Source organism: Astyanax mexicanus, chromosome 19, assembly GCF_023375975.1.
Source record: "Astyanax mexicanus isolate ESR-SI-001 chromosome 19, AstMex3_surface, whole genome shotgun sequence".
Lineage (NCBI taxonomy): Eukaryota > Metazoa > Chordata > Actinopteri > Characiformes > Acestrorhamphidae > Astyanax > Astyanax mexicanus.
In genome coordinates this window covers 5,569,188-5,586,599 of record NC_064426.1, presented here as the reverse complement: position 1 = coordinate 5,586,599, position 17,412 = coordinate 5,569,188, and the positions used below count along the sequence as shown (strand labels likewise).

Genomic DNA, 17,412 nt, shown 5'->3' with positions numbered 1-17,412 from the left:
TCTGTTAGGGGTGAAAATGTCTGACCTCACAATAAATCGATTTGTTTAGGAAACAGTTCAGTGCGGCATAAAATTATATATTTTTTTCTTTCAGTTTTCCACGTTCAGAATTATAAATATAAAAATATAAAACACACAGAGTGATCTATTTTAAGTGTTTAGTTCTTTTATTGTTGATGATTATTGATTATGGCTTACAGCCAATAAAAAACCCAAAATCAGTGTCTCAGAAAATTTTAATATTATTTAAGACCAATTGGTACTTTTGGCAGTGTGGGCAGTGTGCCAAGTCCTGCTGGAAAATGAAATCTGCATCTCCATAAACGTTTTCAGTAGTAGAGGGAAGAAGCATGAAGTGCTGTAAGATTTTGTGGGGAAACAAAAACTGCACTGACTTTAGACTTGATAATAAAACACAGTGGATCAACACCAGCAGATGACAAGTCTCTCCTCTAAACCATCACTGATCATCAGTAAATTTTACATTTCATTTGTAAATTAAGGGAGCAGAGTCTGGAGGAAGAGTGGAGAGACACACAGTCCAAACTGCTCGAGGTCTAGTGTGAAGTTTCCACCAATCAGTGATGGTTTAGAGGAGAGACATGTCTGTCATCTGCTGGTGTTGATCCACTGTGTTTTATTATCAAGTCCAAAGTCACACAATCTTATATCACTTCATGCTTCCCTTTTAACTTTTATGGAGATGTGGATTTCATTTTCCAGCAGGACTTGGCACACTGCCCAAAAATCTTAATTAGGGGTGTGCCAGATCATTACATATCAAATAATGTCACCAAATAAAATGTAATATTAATTTTGTTGCAGTAGTGTATTCTTGAAAATATTATTATTTGTTTAATTAGTCTTTTGTCACTAATCTGCAAGAATATCCTTTTTTTATGCACAAAAAATACTATAAAATATTGAGATATTATTTTAGGGAGGTATCCACCGATCTTTCTCAGTATGTTGATACTGTGATATTCTTGATTTTTGTTCTGGCTGCGTTTGTTAGAGTTCGGCTAAAAGTGTGTTTGAGATATAAGAGAATGAGCTTATAGTATAGTGTAGCAGGTTAACCGATAGGCTGTTTAGATAGGTAGGTAGGTAGGTAGGTAGGGAGGTAGGTAGGTAGGTATGGAGATAGAGAGATAGAGACTTTATTTTTCCCGAAGAACATTTAGTTAAAGATATACGTGTAAACGAAGCAGTGCAGTAGATGTTGCTAATGGTCATTAAATAATTAAATAATTAACAGCAAATTGCGATGTGCAATGACATTGATTATGAAAGTGACTGATGTGACATAGAAAAATAATATAAATATGCGTCTGTAACAAATATAGTTCTAAAAAGAGATTGTGAATGTGAATACCCAATCATGAGTAAAGTGTACTTAAATGTAAGTGAGGTTGGGAAAGTGTTAGTGTAAATAATTAAGTGGTTGAATAATGTCCATGTGGTGTGACTGGATTAAACGCAGTCAGCAGCAGCATTTTGTCCCCGATGAGAGGAGTTAAAGAGTCTGATGGCTCTCGGAACAAAGGATCTTCTGAGTCTGTCTGTTGTGCAGCTCCGTATAGGTAGAGAATAAGGTAGTAATTTTCAGCCAATGAAAACCTAAAAATCAGTGTCTCAGATTTCAATTTAAATATTATATAAGACCAATTGGTACTTTTAGCAGTGTGAACAGTGTGCAAAGTCCTGCTTTGTTTTCAGTAGCAGAGGGAAGCATGAAGTGCTGTAAGATTTTGTGGGAAAACAAAACTGCTACAACGATTGTGCTACAAGTATCGTTTTATTGGATTTTGCCAACTACAGAAAGCTGTAACAGCTATACATAAAGTATTGTCTCAGTTTTAATGTGGCCTTTTCTTTCTATAGAACACAGTGGAAGACATTGCATTAAAGATACTCTCTTCATCTTCTGATTGTATTTAAGCTGTACAGCCCTCGATTGTCTGTCCTGTTGATTTGTATCTTCTCTTTAAGTTAAAGCTTTAAAATCCTGAGGCTGCTCCAGTCAGCTTACAGCACATCTGCCTGCATTAAAATTGAGTTCCTCCTCTGTCTGCTGTGCAGAGTGTTCAGGTGTATTGTAGTTGTGTTGTAAAGGCAGCACATGTGTTTTTGTCTGTCTGAGTCTCTCTCTGGTTGAGGCTTTATTAGGTCTCTGAGCAGCTCTTGCAGAGAAGATTGCCTCATAATTTTGGACCTACGACTATTGACAGGGGATGGGAGTGGGGGGATAGGGGTGGGGGGATAGGGGTGAGAGTGGGATGGCAGTGTCCGCAGCCATTATCTTGGAGGCACTTTCTCTGAAACAGTCTAGCACATCACACAAACAGGCAGACACATCTACGCAATGCCACTTCCAGGTGTTAGGCCAGTGTGGACTATGTGTATTTGCGCGTGTGTGTGCATCTGTGTGTGAGCTTGACCATTGTGACAGATGTGTGAGGTGGTTGATTTCAAGATAATATAAAAAAAAGAAAAAAAAAAAAGATTTCCTCTTTTTTTTTTTGTTTTTTTTTTTAATATGACTTAAATATGAAATTTTTCATATAATACACAATATAATAAAATAATATGCAATATAGGGGTTACAATTCAGTGCATTGCAATATATTGTAATAGTTAGCGATGATTTGTTATTTCAGATTTTCTCCCAATTTTCGACACAATTTAGCTAGGCCGGCTCTATATCCCCATCATTAGTGATGCCACAACACAAGGAGGGTGAAGACTAGCACACGCCTCCTCCGACACATGTGAAGTCAGACTCCGCCTCTTTCCGAACTGCTGCTGATGCAGCATTACCGAGTAGCATCACAGCGCATTTAGAGGAAAGGTAGCGACTCGGTTCTGATACATCAGCTCACAGATGCAGCCTTGTACTGATCCTCATCACCCTTGAAGTGTCGAGATGGGAAAGAGTGCCATCTACTGTACCCACCCAGAGAGAGCAAGGCTAATTGTGCCCTCTCAGGGCTCCGGCAGCTGATGGCAAGCTGCATGCCCAGGATTCGAACCAGCGATTTTCTGATCATTGTGGCAGCGTTTAGCTTAATGGAACACTCGGCACCAAATCAAAAAAAGAACAATTTTATCCAACCAGACCAGTGCTATCTGAACACAACACAAAATTAACCATTTGATAAATAATTTTATTTTTATTATTTTTATTACACAGGATGTCCTGCACATATTGCTAAACTGTTGTATCACTATTGGGGTGACCGATCATTGTGAGTGATGGCTCTCCAGATCGTAACACCAGCAGTTGGAGGAGTATGCTGCTCTACAGCTAAATGCAGGACTGAAGCATTCTCCTTTAGCCTCAGTGCTCGAACCTGACTGGCATTTGGATCTGAAGCAGAACTTTGATTCATCACTATAGATTATACGGATCCAGACTGTAGCAAGAAAACAACCATCCTAATACATCTTATTCCTTTGATGATGTGCCCCATCTCAAAGCCTTTCAACTGGGCAAAATATCTTTGAGTGCATTCTAGAGATATGTCTAGCCGTGAGTGATCTCTCACCAGGAGGGACACTACCCAAAATAGCCTTGGAGAGCCTTTTTATAGTATCTAATCAGACCACATTTGTAATTGTGTAAGACAGGGGTGCCCAAACTTTTTTTGTTGGGGGCCAGAAGGAGAAATATATTTGAAGTCACGGGCCACAGACTCTGTAATAAAACAAATAATGAAATATACCACTTTAAATAATACATTTTTCCTGATTATTTCATTTACACACCATTTTACTTGACTTATTATCTTTATCTTTGACAGTGTTGTGTAAACTAAGATTTTTCAAATTGATGTTTAATTTCATGATGTCTCTTAATATTAAACTTTTAGACTCTTTGCCCCGTTTTTCTGCGCTAGAAATGCGCACTCTCTCCGCTTTTAGACTCTTTGCTCTGTTTTTCTGCGCTAGAAATGCGCACTCTCTCCGCTTTTAGACTCTTTAGCCTGTTTTTCTGCGTTAGAAATGCACACTCTCTCCGCTTTTAGATTATTTGCCCTGTTTTTCTGCGTTAGAAATGCGTACCCTCTCTGCTTTTAGACTCTTTTGTCCCGATTTTCTGCTCTGGAAATGCACACCCTCTCCGCTTTTAGACTCTTTTGCCCCGATTTTCTGCGCTAGAAATGCGCACTCTCTCCGCTTTTAGACTCTTTGGCCCGTTATTCTGCTCTAAAAATGCACACCCTCTCCGCTTTTAGACTCTTTTGCCCTGTTTTTCTGCGCTAGAAATGCGCACTCTCTCCGCTTTTAGACTCTTTGGCCCGTTTTTCTGCGTTAGAAATGTGCACCCTCTCTGCTTTTAGACTCTTTTGTCCCGATTTTCTGCTCTGGAAATGCGCACTCTCTCCGCTTTTAGACTCTTTGGCCCGTTATTCTGCTCTAAAAATGCACACCCTCTCCGCTTTTAGACTCTATGGCCTGTTTTTCTGCGCTAGAAATGCGCACTCTCTCCGCTTTTAGACTCTTTTGCCCCGATTTTCTGCACTAGAAAAGCGCACTCTCTCCGCTTTTAGACTCTTTGGCCCGTTTCTGACACCTAGCGTTCAAACTTTGAATCTCACATTATAAAAACCTGCTTAACAGCGGGCCAACTTTCATTCTATTTCTAAAATACCTTGCGGGCCGCTCCAAAAAAGGAAACGGGCCGCAAATGGCCCGCGGGCTGTAGTTTGGACACCCCTGGTGAAAGAGTAGTTTCTAAGAGAGTTTTCTTGATGTCCAGATCTCAGCGCTGCTTTGTATCCGTGATTTCTAATTCGGCCTGAATGTTGCTTTAATAGTAGCAGCACTAGGTAACAATTTTATTCTTTTATTTTAAGAAATAAAATAAAAGTTATCTGCCAGTGCTGACGTTATTTCATTCTACGTCAGTGTTGATCCCTCCTCAGACTTAGCCGAATATAACCTTCTGACGTTAGCGTATAGACGAGTGCTTTTTGTTTCGTGGCGCTTTCTCTGCTAGAAGACTTATCTTAATGCAGCTGTCTGTCAGAAGGGGTAGAAGGCATTGATTGGAGATTGGAGGGAGTTAGCTCAAGGGGAAAATCCAGGAGACCTGCTGATTGCTGGTTTGCTAGAGTGGGTGATGTCGCGATTGTCATTACCACCATTACCAAGAGGCTGCACTTCAAGCTGATCACTCGGCTGATAGGCCTCGGCTCGTTTTATCACCCCGCTTCACTCCCCCTCACCCCTGCATCTTTTTTAAAAGGACAAGAGCTTTCTGGGCTCTGTGATGGGTTATTGATGGGTTTAGAAAGCGTTCATTTCAGACTTTTCTGCTTAGATGGTTCATTTTGAAGAGCTGCCTTTTGATTTCATTTGTTTGTTGGTCAGAAAAATAGCTGTTTTCACTGCTTGTAAACCCATCTTACATCTCATATAATTGTTGTTATCAATGTTAAATTTATGTATTATTTAAATGACAGAAATTTAGGTAACACTACCCACCTACCTGCCTAAAATTAAGAAACCACTTCAGTTTCTGAATCAGTTTCTCTGATTTTGCTATTTATAGGTATACGTTTGAGTAAAATGAACATTGTTGTTTTATAAGCTACTTTTCTATAAACTACGAACAACATTTCTCCCAAATACCTTATAAAAATATTGTCATTTAGAGCATTTATTTGCAAAAAACGAGAAATGGCTGAAATAACAAAAAAGATGCCGAGCTTTCAGACCTTAATTAATGCAAAGAAAACAAGTTCATATTCATCCAAAGTTTTAAGAGTTCAGAAATCATTATTTGGTGGAATAACCCTGGTTTTTAATTACAGTTTTCATGCATCTTGGCATCATGTTCTCCTCCACCAGTCTTACACACTGCTTTTGGATAACTTTATGCTGCTTTACTCCTGGTGCAAAAACTCAAGCAGTTCAGTTTGGTGGTTTGATGGCTTGTGATCATCCATCTTCCTCTTGATTATATTCAAGAGGTTTTTAATTTGGTAAAATCAAATAAACTCATCATTTTTAAGTGGTCTCTTATTTTTTTTTCAGAGCTGTTTGTACCCACCTGCTCACCTTCTGACCAACCTACCCTACCTTTCCACCTATCTATCTACCTACCTACTGACCAACCAACATACTTACATATCTTTTGACCTACTTACCTATGACCCACCTAGCTACCTATCTATCTACTGACCCAGAGATCGACCTACTGACCTACACATCTTCTGACCTGCTTACCTTTCTAAACTGTAAAAAAAAAACACATTTTACTAACACTAACACACTAGTTTGTTTGAGAACCTCAGACATTTCACATCAGGTTTGCCAGCAGACTTTGTCTGAGAGAGGGATCTATGGCGAGTCAGCAAATGAGGAAATGTACATACTTTCAAATTAAGTATGAACTAGGTTCTTCATGTTTTTTCCATTTAGCACAAGCTGAAGAAGAGTATACATGGCATGGCCATTAAAAGCTTATTTGCATAAAAGTGACAAATCCGCAAAAGGCTCATTCAGAATGAGACTGAAACTGGCGAGATTGGAGCTGATGAGATCTCTTTATATGAGAGTGATGTGACATTTTGTGCAAGGAACTTGGTGAACATATTATTTTGTATAGAACATCGAGCTGTTCTAACGTAAAAAGAGTCTCGTATAATGTGTCTCCTATAAGATTTTAGTTTATCTTGCAGTGTGGGCTATGGATAATAGCTGCTCTGTGGTGTTTTCTCCGGTGGGGTCCTGTCCATTGGAAGCACTGGGTGAAAGGAGGATAAATAATTAGGCAGAGAAACAGAAGGACAGTATTTTTGAAGTCTAATCTCAGGGTGTTAATTACATTTAATTGAGCTCCAGTGCTCTTCTCATGTGCTGGATGAACCCATCTTTCTCACAGTGGTATTTTGAAGCTCTGTGAGTCAGTCCCCTGTACAGACTTAGGATAAATAAACTGTAATTATGTACTTTTTTTTTGTATGTGGCACTTATTAGTTTGTTTTTATGTACAGGAGGTGTTGCGTAAGCTGCGTAAGCTGTCTTGCGGAATAAGGACCTAATTAGTTTGTCCTGTTTTCAGGAGAGTGCCATCCATTTTCAATAATTGGTGTCATTACGTTTATTATTTGAGCCGACCCATTAATATGAGTCCCATGTATATTAGATTATGTAAGACTGTATTTTAGATGTTGCCCCATGCGCCCTAATGGATTTTTTGTCATATTGGGGTTATACTGGCAGAAAATTACTTATACTATATATTTTTTATACTTATAACGTCTGATTGGAAGAGATGTTTAGATTTGACTTGGTTAATATAGAGAGTGATTTTCTGTTATTGTGTTTATCACTTTAGAAGAACAGACTGTTAAGGTGAAGCTAGGTTATTTTAACAGATATTTCTAAGTTTCTTCATGAAAGTCTTGAGTCTGTGGAAAGTCTGGTGTACAAGTCGAGTCAGGTCTAGAGTCTCTGCAAGGTTAAGTTGAGCCTTAAGTCTCGGTTTTAGAGTCTCAATCTCAAATCTTTAAGTCTCTGAAAGTTAAAGTTGTCACATATATTTGCCTTTAGTATCTGTGACTCCCTAAGGCTACGTTCACATTATAAGCCACATTGCTCAAATCAGATTTTTTAGCTTACATCAGATTTGGCTATATTGGAAGGTTCACATTCACAAATGTAAGTGAATCTGTATCTGTGTGTAATGTGAACGAATCTGTTCCTAATAACGCCTCACATGCTGCACATTGATACCTGTATAAACACAGTCTCCTTCTTCACCAACGACAAAAAATCTCATATTAGAGGGACGAGAGACTCGTAGCTTTATAAAGGGAAATGGAGGAGTTTGTTAGCAGCTCATATGTGGAGCATCTTTAGCTGGAGTGGAGAAACAGTAAACAGTTGGTCTGAAGTTCATGCTCAGGTCCAGGAGGTGAAAAAAAAAGGGCAGGTGGTTTGCTTTTGCTGTTTTTTTTGCAGCTATAGCTGCACAGCTGCACCAAGAGATGTGTGTGGGTATGAGAGAGAAGCACGTAGCACTAATGCTAATGCGTAAAAGCAAAAAGACGCAATAAGTCCATGGATCAGATGAGTATCTGATTTAGGACCACATATGAAAGTGACTCAAATCTGATTTGAAAAAAATCTGATTTGGCACGTTCACACAGCCGTGGAAAAAAAATCAGATCTGAGCCACATTGAGCAAAAAATCTGATTTGTGTCAAGTCAAGTGTTGAGTCTCCGTGAGTCTGGGTCAAGATTTTGCGAAGTTCAAGTCAAGCTTATTAAAAACAAATAGTTTTATTATTATTTATTATTATAACCATACGTTTCTTAATATGTCATATAAATCCACTGCTTTTACTGCTGTATTAAATCATATTTTAATTATTAAATTATGAGTATGATTTCATGACATCATGATTCATAAATTGGCTCCTCTTCGCTGACTAATTTACTGCAATAAAATATCATTATGCATTATGTTAATTCTGCTGCATTTCTGATCATAAATGTCCTGTTGCTCTGTAATGCTAATCCAGAATTGATGTAAACCTGTCCATCAATCCAACAAAGTTTCCTACAAAAAAATAAAACAGTTCAGTTATGTGATATTTTTATTTTTTTAATAAATATATTCTTCATAATTTGTGTCATTGTTTTGCAGATGTTGGTGAAGACCTGCTCAACATGTGTCAGAGAAATGTGTCTTTGAACAGCCATTATATACAATCTGCAGGTAGTTGCTATCTGTACCTTCAGACTGAGTGTGTGTGTGTGTGTGTGTGTGTGTGTGTGTGTGTGTATGCAGGGAGTGGGAATCACAGTGAATGTCACAATACAATGTTATAACGGTACGGTTCCCACGATAACAATGATATCACGAAACTCGATATATAACTAGAGCAGGGGTGTCCAAACTACGGCCCGCGGGCCATTTGCGGCCCGTTTCCTTTTTTGGAGCGGCCCTCGAGGTATTTTAGTAATAGAATGAAAGTTGGCCCGCTGTTAAGCAGGATTTTATAATGTGAGATTCAAAGTTTGAACGCTAGGTGTCAGAAACGGGCCAAAGAGTCTAAAAGCGGAGAGGGTGTGCATTTCTAGCGCAGAAAAACGGGCCAAAAAGTCTAAAAGCGGAGAGAGTGCGCATTTCTAGTGCAGAAAAACGGGCCAAAGAGTCTAAAAGCGGAGAGAATGCGCAATTCTAGCGCAGAAAAACAGAGCAAAGAGTCTAAAAGCGGAGAGAGTGTGCATTTCTAGTGCTGAAAAACAGAGCAAAGAGTCTAAAAGCAGAGAGGGTGCGCAGTTCTAGCGCAGAAAAACAGAGCAAAGAGTCTAAAAGCAGAGAGGGTGCGCATTTCTAGCGCAGAAAAACAGAGCAAAGAGCCTAAAAGCGGAGAGGATGCGCATTTCTAGCGCAGAAAAACGGGCCAAAGAGTCTAAAAGTTGCCATAATTAATGAGTTTAATATTAAGAGGCATCATGAAATTCAACATCAATTTGAAAAATCTTAGTTTACACAACACTGTCACAGATAAAGATAGTAAGTCAAGAAAAATGTTGTGTAAATGAAATAATCAGGGAAAAAGTATTATTTAAAGTGGTATATTTCATTATTTGTTTTATTACAGAGTCTGTGGCCCGTGACTTCAAATATATTTCTCCCTCTGGCCCCCAACAAAAAAAGTTTGGACACCCCTGAACTAGACAATTCTCTATGATACTTCACAGCATCTGTGTTACTGAAGAGAATAAAATACTCCTAATTAATCAGGAATAAGAGGAATTGTGGATTTATTGATTTCAGTTGAACAGAATTTCACAACCAATATTTTTAATGGCAGGTTTATTAACCCTATTTATTTGATTATAGCGCCACCATGTGGAGTAATGAAGCAGTAACTTGATTTAGTCAAATTGGGGGTTAAGTCTTAGGAAGTGAAAAAAAAAAATGAAATAAACCTTTAATGCAAGTACTAGGATACAGTCAAAATGGTACAATATATTGTGATACCGATATACTGTCCCACCCCTGTCTGTGTGTCTGGGTGCATGTGTGGGTGTCTGGTAATTATTCATTATTCAAATGACATATTTCTATGCTAAACGAATTTTCCACACGTTTACCAGCCCTCCTCCTTCTTTTTTTTTGTTCTGCTCTGTCTCCTGTTCCTCCCTGCCTCCGATCTCCAGGTGAGCGAGGTGTGAAGGTGCGGCAGCTGGACTGGACGGCTGATGATTTCCTCACAGGTAGGAGGACACGGCTGGACGCTGGCGTGCTGCGCTGAAGCCTTTCTATTGAATATGATCTGTACAGTTGAGCAGGCAGTTAAATGTCAGGCTGATGATTAGCTGTTAAACACTGTGATGACTGTTCCTCCCCAGACTCCGACGCAGAGTTCAGCTGGAGCGAGGAGGAGGTGGCCGACCTGCACGACAACACCACGGTCGTGATGGCAGCAGACGGTAATCAGAGATCAGGAATTAGGACTTTTATTTTGGTGTTACTTTAGATCGAACTCACTGTTTACAGGAACAGTCAGGGTAGTGCTGGGTGGTACCAAAAATGTACAGTACAGGCCAAAAGTGTGGACACACCTTCTCATTTAATGCATTTTCTTTATTTTTATGACTGTTTACATTGTAGATTCTCACTGAAGGCATCAAAACTATGAATGAACACGTGTGGAGTTTTATGTACTTATGTACTTTATGTAATATTTTATTTTATTTTATTTATTTATTTATTTTGCATGACTGGACTTTTATACAGGTTTTTGACTTGCTCTACTTTTAGTAGTACATATAATATAAAACACTAAGGCTTTAAATTAAGGCTTTAATTGCTATTGGATTTATTTTGTCCCACAAATTTACCCAATATATGAGAAATCAGACTTCATTAGCCAAAAAACAGCTGAAGATGGTAAACAATAGACCTTAAAAGGGATACGCCAACAACTTAAACACAGCTTCCTTTACAAAATTAAATATTTTAAATATGTTTAAATAGTCAAAAGATATTTTTCTTAAAAGCTCTATTGCTCTATAAGACACAAGTTTAATATCAATTTACAATATGCTATTATTGAAGCTATTAGAGGCATTACAGTAATAAAATCAGCCACAGTTCCCTTTTTCTCCAGTTAACAAATCAATTAGTTTCAGTGTGCATTAAAATTATCCTTCAAGCTACAGCATTAATATATTTAAAAGGGGTATAGTTACTGCTCTTAAAGTTTATTTTGACCTCGTATCCAGAGTTTAATCTCTTGTGCTCTGGGCATGTTTCGGGGACGAGAAACTCTGTAATTCCATTACTGTTGTTTTTCTATTTTACTCAGATAAAAAAATTGATTACATTGAGGAACAGCAGCAGGAGCTCCTAAGCCAAAGTGCTGTTCTCATTTCTCTCAAAGCAGGATGGAGCATTAGACTCCTCAGAGCTCAGCTACTATTACCTCGGTGAATTAGTATTAGATAGTGAGCTTTATCCGCTTTTTGGGCATTCCTGTTCTACACTGCGCTCTGTAGCGCCCCTACCAGTTTTAATTTTTCCTTCACTATACCAGATATACCGGTATACCACCCAGTACTATGTCAGGGATTTGTTTATCTGGTTTTTAATATTGTTTAATTTGCTTGTTTACAACACTACAATATGCTTAGGTCTTTTCCACATTACTATGAATTACTATTATATTACTATATAATAGGTCTGTCACAATACGTACATTATCCATGTATTGTACAATATATGGACATGAATATTTGCAGATTTCTATATTGTCCATCATGTTTTGTTCTGTATGTGGAGATTTTCCCTTGTTAGATTGATCAAGATTGATCAAAACACTTCTGCTCTTCTCTTCCAGTGTGTTATGATGATGACCTCACTGATGCGCTCCTCCGAACTCTGTACCGAATCACCAGCAACCTGCGGAAGCCGAGCACCGCCTACTTCAGCATAGAGAAACGGTAAAAAAACGTTAGTTAACTGTCTGTATAACCATGGCTGCATTACGTATTTTGTGTCTTTTGTAGTGTCAATCGATTTAAAAATGTACTCAGATGAATACAACAAAATTCTGTGAATAACTGCGATTATACCACAGTTATTTTCCGACCCTGCAATGTGATTGGCTGAGAGGCGTTCTATGAGTGCCGTTATCAGCCGGTAATGCACTGTAACCGAAGCTCTTCATGTATTACTGTATTACTCCGCCATATACAGGTAACCTAGCAACGATGCAGCGCTTACAAGCCAAACAGTGCAGCTACAAACCGAGCAGCAATGGAACTATTTTAACTCATGGAGTGTTTATAACCAAACAGATCCTATTTTCTCGTCCTTTCTAGCACAAAATATTTTAATAAAGAGCAATAATGGAACAGTGGTATAATCGCAATAATACACTCGAGGTTTGTGCTATAATGTGTAATATTGGCACTGCTGTTATAGCACTCCATATCATGCAATATTGCTTAATTAATCACACTTGCTCTTTTTAAGACGCAAGTTTTTATAGTGGATATTTTAATGTAAATAAAAGAATGAATGTGAGAAGTGTAAAATGCAATTATATTTATATTAGTTGTGTCAGTTAAAATACTGGTATATACTTGTATACCTGAGTTGATATATGATTTTTTAATTTATTTTTTTTATTATTATTTTTTTTTTTTTACAATATACTTTTTTTTTAAATATATATATTTTTTTTTAAATACAATTTTTTTTCAGATTGTAGTTCATTTGTTATTTTACTTAAAGGCTGTGGGAGATTACTGCAAAATTTTGTATACTGGATTTTGTGCCATTTATGTTTATTTTAAGTAGAAAACATGGGGGTGTAGTGTGTGGCTGGAAGTGTATTTTATTTTTCTTATGTCTATAATATTTATTTTTTCTCTACATTATCATGTTTAACACTAACTAAAGGTTACAAAGCATAGATATATAGTTATATTATATATAGGCATAAATGTAATTTTATAGGTATATCAAAATGAGAAAAACAACAACAATAGCAGCTCCAGACTCTTTTCTCCAGCGTAATTTGTTGTATTGTTTCCTATCTATCTATATATATATATATGTGTATATGTGTTTATATGTGTGTGTGTGATGCCCCCTGCAGACTGAACTTCACTATTCGCCACATGGATACGAGCTGTGAGGCGTACGATCACTTCCGGCACTGTCTGAAGCAGCTGGGAGAAATGAGTGATGGGAGGATGAAGTTTACTGTGTCTCCAGTGTCCTGCTCCTTCCCCCAGTTCCTCCAGTATGAGCGAGTCGACCAGCTGGTGCGTTTATCCTCATGTCCAAATTTGATTTCTATATTCAGTATGAATACATAATGCATTCACAACAGAAATAAATAGACAATAGATCATTTACTGTTCTAAAACTCATGTTTTAGACTCACACCCCAACAGAAAACATAACATACAATGTCCTGTCAACCAGACCTAATAAATCTTCCAAATAATCACATACAGATGCATCTCAAAACAATTAGAATATCTTTGAAAAGTTTATTTTACTTTTATTTTAGTTATTCAGTTCAAAATGTGAAACTCATATATTATATAGATGTATTACACACAGAGTGATCTATTTTAAGCGTTTAATTCTTTTATTGTTGATGATTACAGCCAATGAAAACCCAAAAGTCAGTATCTCCAGAAAATTCATGCTGGAAAATGAAATCCGCATCTCCATAAAAGTTCACTGATCATCAGTAAATTTTACATTTCATTTGTAAATCAAGGGATCAGAGTCTGGAGGAAGAGTGGAGAGACACACAGTCCAAACTGCTTGAGGTCTAGTGTGAAGTTTCCACCAATCAGTGATGGTTTGGAGAGACATGTCTGTCATCTGCTGGTGTTGATCCACTGTGTTTTATTATTAAGCCTAAAATCAGTGCAGTTTTGTTTTCCCGCAAAATCTTACAGCACTTCATGCTTCAACTTTTATGGGGATGCAGATTTCATTTTTCAGCAGGACTTGGCACACCGCCCACACTGTAGCCAAAAGTACCAACAATAAAAGTAAAAAACAGTTCAAATAAATCACTCTGAATTACTGAAATAAAGTAACTTTTCAATGATATTCTAATTTTTTGAGATGCACTATTACAATGTTGTGCTAACCAGACCTGATAAATCTTCCAAATCACCACACAGTTTTATACAAATTACCCTCTAACCAAACCCTAAATAAAGGTTCATGTGTCCTACAAAACAATGCAATGCAATGTCCTTATTAATATTCAAAATAATCCCAAACTTTATGCAAATTGTTCTACTAACCAGACCCAAACATAATCTAGTTAATCCAGAATAATTATATCATATTATACCAACTGTTCTATGTACCAGCCATACAAATACTACAAATTAAAACACTATTTCATTTACACCAGCTGTCCTGATAACCCTGCCTAAACACTGCTTTTATTAATCTCCAGAATAATTATGTACTGCTAACCAACCTAATTAACTGATTTAATAATCTCCAGAATAATACCATCATACATCTACCAACTGTTTCCTTAACCAAACATTAATTTACGACAAAATAAAAGCTTGTCAGAATTATCCCATGGTTCAAAGTACCATTTTACTAAACCTAAACACTGCTTTATTAATATTCTGAATACTCCAATCATAATTCTAACAATTGTTTCAATAACAAGCCTAAATGGTTAATCTCTACATAAATCCTATGGTCCTTTTCCTTTTCCAACTGCCCTCTATTCAGGACTAAACTCTACAGAATAATCCAGAATAAACCACTAAATATCCAGGATAATCTCAGCTAACCAAACTGTAATCTAAACAAAGTATTGTTACAAAATAATCCAATTGTGATTAATGTCTCTCTAAACCAACTGTCTGCTAACCAGTCTCGAAATATAAAAAAATAATAATAAAACAAAATGAAATATGCTTTTATTAACAGAATTATTGACTGTGAATATGTTTAACATTTCTCTGCTGAAATGCCCTGCTGCTACTTCCCAGCGGGATAACACTGTATGTATCAGACCACACACTGTGCATAGGACAACATATAAAAAACGTCATTTTTAGATTATATTAAAGGGCTAAATAAAGAGACAGTGAAGTTACATTACACCCCAGAAGAGATATTCAGTTCTAAACTCACTTTCTAGTCTAGAGAATAGTATTGAAATGGAGATCTTTATAAAACTTCACTGATTTACTGATTATTCTTCTTTCTTAGACATACTGGTGCCACCTTTAGGGGGAGCTGTTGTCTTTTTATTGAGCTTTAGTTTTCTCACATTTTTGCATTTTTGTTGATATATACTTGTGCTTGAATTGAAAAGTTACTTTAGTTCAGTAATTCAGATCAAAATGTGAAACTCATATATTATATAGATGTATTAAACACAGAGTGATCTATTTTAAGCGCTTATTTCTTTTATTGTGGATGATTATGGCTTACAACCAATAAAAAACACAAAAATCAGTGTCTCAGAAAATTTAAATATTATATAAATCCAATTGGTACTTTAGGCAAAAAAAAACAAAAAAAAAACAAAACTGCACTGACTTTGGACTTGATAATTAAACACAGTGGATCAACACCAGCAGATGACAGACATGTCTCTCCAAACCATCACTGATTGGTGGAAACTTCACACTAGACCTCAAACAGTTTGGACTGTGTGTCTCTCCACTCTTCCTCCAGACTCTGCTCCCTTAATTTACAAATGAAATGTAAAATGTACTGATGATCAGTGATGGTTTGGAGAGACATATAATCTGCTGGTGTTGGATGGAGACGCAGATTTCATTTTCCAGCAGGATTTGGCACACTGCCCAAACTGCCAAAGTACCAGTTGGTCTTATATAATATTCAATTTTTTTAAGATACAGACTTTTGGGTTTTATTGACTGAAAATCGTAATTATCAACAATAAAATAAATAAATGCTTATTTTTTGAGATGCACCTGTTCTTGTATAATTCAGTATTCTATATGATTCTCTGTTTGGTCTTTGCAGGAGCTTTGGAAGGTGTCTGCCTCATCCCTTTAATCCGAATCCCTCTTGGCCTCCTCACTCAGTCAAGAGCTTTTTTCTGAAAGGATTGCAGAATCCCAGACTACAGCTCTCAGGAGAAAAACCCTAAAGCTGACATTCAGCCGCATGTAGCTGCTCTATAACAGCTGTAAAGGTCTAGACATAGAGAGGAAAATCCTTAATGTGAACAGATTTAGGTTTTTTAAGTATACTATAATGGTCAGTTGTATGTTCTGGTGCTTTTAATTCAGTATATAGGGCTTGTGATTGGTTAACAGAACCTTTTCTACATAAATGAATCTTTTTTAATAGGAAAATGCTTTTATAAGCCGTGTTATTAGTTTTAATAATGAGAGCACTGGGTATATGAAGAATGTGTTGGTTGGTTTTATTTCAGATTGTGATTTGATTCCAGAATGTTGCTGTTTAACAGAACCTTGTATCTCTAAAATGGGATTTTTTTAGGAAAAGGGAAAAACAACATGCCTAATTTAATATCAGTTAATGTAAGAAACTTTATTTGTATTCATTCAGAACCATTTCTATTGGTCCATTCATTGCAGAATGTTCTGGCATTTCCAAATGTTGTAAAGAAAACACAGAGGTATTTATTTAAAATGAGTGTGATTTTTAATTAATCAACTGATTAAATTATTTTCTTTTTATTTATGTGTATGTGTGTGTGTGTGTGTGTGTGTGTGTGTGTGTGTGTGTGTGTGTGTGTGTGTGTGTGTGGTTGTAAGTGGGCTGTGGATGTTTCTCTTTATAGACACTAGAGGGTGCAGTAATCATTTGATATAAAAATACTAAAGAATAGACCATCCTAATTGCAGACTGTTAAAAATAAATTCATAAATATGTGAGGAAGACTTAGTTGCAAAAAAAGCAAGGTTGCGCTTTTATAATGTGTGAATATTTTTAGCCTCTTCTCACCAAACAGAATTTTAATAGAATTTGTGAAATAAACAGGCTTGAAAGTGAGTTGTGTAAGAAGTGTTTTTGTTTCTTATGCAGTTTTACAAGTAAAGAAATACCTATTTTTACAGCATTAATAAGCTCAAAGTAGCTTCACACTTTATTGGTAAAACTCTAAGGGCCCTGGCACTGAGAGCTTTAAATGTGCAGGTAGTTTATTAAAAAACTTTGTTTGTACACACAGTACTTTCAGCTGAAAATATCTATATTGATGCACTTCCACAGAATTAATATTAACATCGCAAGCATATTGGGAGCATCGGCTAAAAGCGTTGTATTTTGTAATGCTAAGGAGTAAATGGAGTTGGAATATTGAACTAAAGTTTGAATTCTTTATGATTTTTCACTACATCCTAAGGGCACTTCACGCCAAATTTCTCCTT

General features: G+C 36.8%; 1 protein-coding gene across 1 annotated transcript in view; it reads left to right on the top strand.

Annotated features, from left to right (window-relative positions):
• The window catches only part of mettl22 (methyltransferase 22, Kin17 lysine), a 28,671-nt gene extending 11,636 nt beyond the window's left edge, over positions 1-17,035 (top strand). Inside the window, exons 6-11 of the mRNA XM_049467924.1 lie at positions 8,663-8,734; positions 10,189-10,245; positions 10,381-10,461; positions 11,871-11,973; positions 13,137-13,305; positions 16,037-17,035. Of these exons, the coding sequence (XP_049323881.1) occupies positions 8,663-8,734; positions 10,189-10,245; positions 10,381-10,461; positions 11,871-11,973; positions 13,137-13,305; positions 16,037-16,069 (515 nt within the window). The 3' untranslated portion in view covers positions 16,070-17,035. The remainder of the gene's footprint in view (positions 1-8,662; positions 8,735-10,188; positions 10,246-10,380; positions 10,462-11,870; positions 11,974-13,136; positions 13,306-16,036) is intronic.
• Positions 17,036-17,412: the final 377 nt, after the last annotated feature.